This window comes from Frankliniella occidentalis, unplaced genomic scaffold (assembly GCF_000697945.3).
Source record: "Frankliniella occidentalis isolate FOCC.00 unplaced genomic scaffold, Focc_3.1 Scaffold132, whole genome shotgun sequence".
NCBI classification, from domain to species: domain Eukaryota; kingdom Metazoa; phylum Arthropoda; class Insecta; order Thysanoptera; family Thripidae; genus Frankliniella; species Frankliniella occidentalis.
In genome coordinates, this window is record NW_026267259.1 from 435,946 (window position 1) to 441,293 (window position 5,348).

The following is a 5,348-nucleotide window of genomic DNA, read 5'->3' on the forward strand; positions in this document are numbered from 1 at the left end:
TTTTCGTATCGAGCCTTCACGAGTTTAGTATCGGTAAGAAATGTACATTGGTTTCGCTTGTCGCATCTTTCAACACTTATGGCTTTCTGCTCGCTTTCCTTTTTTTTTCGCTTCTTTTGCTAATTCCCCTCTGCCCCTTCACTTTCCTTGCATAATACTCCCCTCATCTTCCCACTACCCACCCTACCACAAACGACTCCACACCCGAGGGGTCCCCCACTCGTCAACTCGTTGTACACTTGGCCGCGCCCAACTCGCGCCAAACTCGCGTTCAACTCGCGACAACTCGCGAAAACTCACGATAACTCGCGAAAACTCGCGTGAAAATCGCGAAAACTCGCGCCAAAATCCCGCAAAACTCTCTAAAAATTGATCCTAACTCGCGGCCTACTCGCGGCAACTCGCCAACTCGGCAACTCGTTGTACACTCATTTTGGAAGTGGGGGACCCCTCGTCCACACCTCACTCGGCTTCTCTGCTGCGAATGCTTCCCTTCTTCAGTTATTCAACGAATGTGACGTCACATTCGTTTTATTGTGAATCGTGTCACGTTCGTTTAAATGTTGTGTCACATTCGTTTAAACGTGAATCGCCCAATGCCTGGTGCTATTTGAGCATAAATTCAAGTGAAGTCACGTTCAAATGAATGTGACACAATATTCAAACGAATGTGACACGTTTCACATCAAAACGAATGTGACGTCACATTCCTTGAATAACAGTGTTATACTTTTTTTACTTTTTACATCAGACCTGGCGTTTCCTGTGTTGCTTCGATACAACTCTTATCGCCCTTTCTCTTTTCTTTTTTGCTTTTGGCAATTTTTTGGAAATTTTAATTTTTACTGGTTTGCGAATTGTTATCTGATTGTTCTTACTTCCACGAATTTTGTAGGAGTGCAGCAGGTGGTGTTGTAGATGCCAAAAAATTGATTTCACACCCTTCAACTATTTTCAAACACATTGCGGAGGAGGCTGAAAAGGCAAAGGTGTCACTGAAAACTGAGCTCACTGAGGTGTTGAAGACACGGGCTGTTGGTGCAACTACCGACGGGTGGACTGAGGACCACACCAAGTCCAAACTTCTAGGCGTGACAGTGCACTTCGTCTCAGACAAGTGGAAAGCCCAATTCAGGCAAGTGAAATACGATGAAATTTAAAAAAACGCATGCCATAAAAAAGGGATTTTGCGCTCAAATTGTTTGACTTTGTTCGACATTTTTCAAGCACTTTCTTTCGCAACACCTACGACTTCTCTATTACAATGTTAATTTTAGCATAGTTCTCTTAATTTTCAGGCTCTTGTTTGCCGCCCCTCTAGGCACGGACGAGGGTTCAGCAGATAAGTTGCGTGCAGCTCTTGATACGGCCCTCAACAAGTTCGATTTGGATGCCACGAAACTCTATTGGGTCACTGACAATGGAAGTGACATCGTAAAGGCATTGTCCGATGTACCTAGGTTCTATTGCATTAATCACGCAATTAATATTGTCGTGCGGACAACTCTGAGCGTCAAGTACGCTGAACTAATCATGAGGTAAAGTAAAGTCGTTTCATCGCTTGTTTACTACACCCCCCCCCCCCTCTACCCTGTCTCACTCACGCAATAAAATTTCCCCTCTTATTCTTTAGGTGCATTCGGAGTGTTCCCCTGGCCAGCAAAGTAGTCGATTCTTGTACGGCATGGGTGTACGCCGTGCGTGCTCAGCTGCCGGCAAAACAGCTTGCCAGGAGGGACCTGCGGCTATGTTTGACGAATCCTCAGAGCCAGTCGCACATTAAGATGTTGCGGTCTGTGCGTGACACACTACCCCGGGTAAGTTATGATTCCGATCGTTAATCATTTTAAACGGGAAATAACAATCATACAAAAACAGTACCGAGGGCGAGCTTTTGAGGATATTTAATCGATTTTTGTTTTCCGTTTAGGTTCAAGCAATTTTAAATGAAGCTTGCCCGGCACTTGATGTCTCAGTAGAGCAGATTAATGCTCTGGTGGCATTCTTAGAGCCATTCGATTTAGATGGTAGTCGAGAGAAGTCAGCTAGTGTCACGCCATCTCGAGTACCTGCGCTACTGGGTCATCTTCGTATCGACCCAGAAGATTCAGAAATGGTCTGTGACCTTAAAAACTTGGCTCGAGACGAGTGCAAGATTCTCGATGCCATTGTTCAAATTGACAACTGCAAAATTATAGTAGGCTACTTCAATAGATCGGGGCTAAAAAGTGACTTAAAAAAAACCACCAAACAGGAGGTCCCTACTAGATGGAACTCACAGCTAGAAATGCTGGAATCTATGCAATTTTCATGGGACAAAGTAAGTAGGATGGACCTATAGCGTAGAGTGTAACATTAGAAGTACACATTTTTGTGAACGGCGAGGTGAATAATAGGCATCTTTGTAATAATTACGCTTTGTTTCGCAGATCAAGGATATTGTGAATGAGCCTGGCTGTCCACATCTTGCTACCTTCAATGCCATTGACAAAAATACTGTGGACGACTCGATTGATTTTTTAGAGCCGTTCGAAGTACACACTAAAGAGCTTGAAGGCCACCTGCACCCTACTATTCAAAAGTGCTGCCCAGCAAAGCACGCACTTCTTGCTCATTGCAGACCTTGCGCCACGGACAGTGAGCTAGTTTCCGCTATTAAGGAAAAAGCAAGGTACTTGATTCAGGAGAAAATAGTTATAGCAGAGGAGCACAAGCTGGCATTATTTCTGTGGCCCTCTATGAACGAGCTCAACGCCATTCCGACGGAATGCGAGCGAAAAGAGGTAAAAACCTATTTTATCCCCCCCCCCCCTCAATCCGCGCGCGTGGTACTAATTTCACCCTCTAATCCTTTTTTAGGTACATGCAGCTATGCGGCGCAAAGCCTTAGGTGTGGATGCGGCTGACATCGACAACCCTGATCCTGGTGTGCAGGAAGGGGGGCCGACACCCGCTAAGCGTAGGCGGGCGGATCCGTATGCGTCCCTTAAAACCAAGAAAAATGTCGTAAGCAAGGACGAAATAGACAAATACTTGGAAATGACGGCGGACGACATAGGAGATGACGAGGACCTTCTCGAGTGGTGGAGAACCAAGGTGCGTAAACACTCTGAACGCACATCCGAGTGTTCAGTCTAAATTTTGACGGTACTTGTAATTTTTGTTTAAATTGAATGTTGCACACTTGTAGGTGCGTGATCGCCTATTTACACGCTTATAGGAGTAAATGTGTGATTTTTGCTTGAAAATTCACACACTTGTGCCTCTATGTGTACGAATAGCGTTCACACACCTGCAAGTGTGCGACATGCGCACACTTGGGTTTCCGGTGTAACGACATGAATACCGCTGTCGAAACGTACCTTTTCTAATCCTATCGTAATTTACAGGGAACTGTGCCCTTCCCAAAAATGTCAAAGGTCGCAATGGATTTGCTCGCCATTCCCGGCTCCAGCGCACCTTGCGAAACCATCTGGAGTGATGCTGGACGCATAGACACAGATGAAAGAAGTAGTATGAAAATGGAGACTTTAGAAAATAACTTGGTGCTGCGGCACTACCTCCGTGCTAAGCGAAGTGCTTAGCGTAGCATAGGTCATGAAGTTAAAGAAATTTTTTTTTTGTTATTTTTCGTTTTATTTTTGACAGATTATATTACTGTTTCCTGAAGATGTCTGAATATTATTATTTTACGCTATTCCCTGATCTCACTCCATGCTCTCACTGGAAATTAGGGGAGGTGACCGAGTGGTACTTCATTATTTATTCAAGCATGCAGTAATTTTTCTGTATTTTCTTGTCTAATCTGATTTTTTTTTTTGGTTTCTGTCCTGATTTTTAATTTATTTTTCTTGAATTTCTTTGGGGGTTTACTACATTGATTGTTATCATTGAAAAACCGCTCGCAAACAAACCCACGTGACACATTTTTGGGAAATGAGTAAAAACCCTACCCTACGCTGCAGGTGCATGCATTGCTCCACTACCGGGAGGGAAGGGGGTGGGGTGGGGGGAGGGGGCTTTGGCTGAGTCTCAGTCACGTGCATCAATCCGTACAGATTTGTAAGAAAAATAAACTCTTTTATTTAAGAAACTATACACTTAAGCCTTTTTTTAAAAAAATATGCGTTTTATCAAATCGGAGTGCAGTGCGCGATGCGCGCGACCACTAACTGTTCCTGTTCGTACTCTCATATCGGCCTGGTTAGCTAGGCAGAAGGCATGAGGAGAAAGAGTCACCGAGTCACGAGGCCACAGTCACATTGTCTCTATCCAAAATTCACTGAGCATCTATCTCTACCCCCTATCCCCTACTGCCTCCCACTCCCAGTCTACAGATCAACCATTTAAACAGACCGCCTCCCCTCTCCCTCTCTGGTCCCGCCGTGCCTGAGCGAGCAAGAGCTGTAGTCTCTCTTGTCCGTTCCGTCTGCCTGCTGTCCGCTCGTCTGCTCGCACCGCTCGCCGGAGTGCGGCCCAGACGAGCGCCGGCGGTCCGACGCAGGCTCCCTTCCCGGCCGAGCCGGGCCCGGGCCGGGCCTCAGGTCTGGCGAGCCGAGCCCGAGCCGAGCCAGCCAACAAGCGGGGCCAGCGGAAACGAGCAAGGGGCAATCACCGGGTAAAATTTCGATTGGGCGGTTTCCCGGATTTTGGGCGGTTTGGCGTTTTAAGGGCCAAAATCGTTAAAAAGGGTCGCTTTCGGTCTAAAACGCGCGTTTTGGTGCTCTATACCTAATGTGTTTTTATGCAAAAACTCATCAATTTCACTGCGCGCCACTCAAAAGTCTTTTGAATCCCGATATTATCCCGCGAATTGGGCGGGTTGGGTCATTGGGCGGGCTTGGGCGGGTGCAGCGCGCTCTAGCGGCGGGTCGAGCCCGGGACTTTCTGGCAACACTGCTGGCCACATGGCCCGCCAGTGCCCTCGCCGCATCCAGTACCAGCAGAACAGCAGCGAGAGGCGAGGTGGGCGTCGTGACAACCGGCGCGACGGCCGACGTGTCCACATGACGCGCTCCACCTTCCCGGTGCCGGCGCAGCCTGTCAGCGTGCGCGTCGTGACTACGGACCGGGTGATGATCCCAGCCGGCGTAGAGATCAGCGTGGCCGTGTCGGTCGTAGGCTGCGACGTTGTAGGGCGTAGTGTTGACGTGGCCTCTTCTTCCTCTCGGTGTCAAGGGTCCGAGCACGAGAAGAGGGGAGCCTCACAACCCACCGCTCATGCGTTCCCCATGCACCTAGTCGGACTGGCAGTCGGGGAGGCAGGCGCGGAGCCAGCGAAAGGTTATAAGGGGGGCATTTTTCTGAATGTGTCGTGTTGGTTGCCTAACTCACAGGGGAAGTTAATT

The 5,348-nt window shown here is 47.8% G+C and overlaps 1 protein-coding gene across 1 annotated transcript; it reads left to right on the plus strand.

Moving 5' to 3' along the window:
• The first annotated feature begins 1,652 nt into the window (after window positions 1–1,652).
• LOC127750094 (uncharacterized) lies at window positions 1,653–3,584 on the plus strand. The gene is made up of 4 exons (XM_052270651.1): window positions 1,653–2,320; window positions 2,430–2,783; window positions 2,860–3,096; window positions 3,390–3,584. Exons 1-4 carry the CDS (start codon window positions 2,114–2,116, stop codon window positions 3,582–3,584), a joined length of 993 nt encoding a protein of 330 aa, XP_052126611.1. The 5' UTR covers window positions 1,653–2,113.
• The last annotated feature ends 1,764 nt before the right edge of the window (window positions 3,585–5,348 follow it).

What these genes read in the sequence shown, in the direction of transcription:
- LOC127750094 (XM_052270651.1), top strand. Translation starts at nt 2,114, where the DNA reads ATGGTCTGTGACCTTAAAAACTTGGCTCGAGACGAGTGCAAGATTCTC. An exon ending in TGCAATTTTCATGGGACAAA is followed by an intron (nt 2,321 to 2,429) that starts GTAAGTAGGATG and finishes TTTGTTTCGCAG; the next exon opens with ATCAAGGATATTGTGAATGA. An exon ending in CGGAATGCGAGCGAAAAGAG is followed by an intron (nt 2,784 to 2,859) that starts GTAAAAACCTAT and finishes ATCCTTTTTTAG; the next exon opens with GTACATGCAGCTATGCGGCG.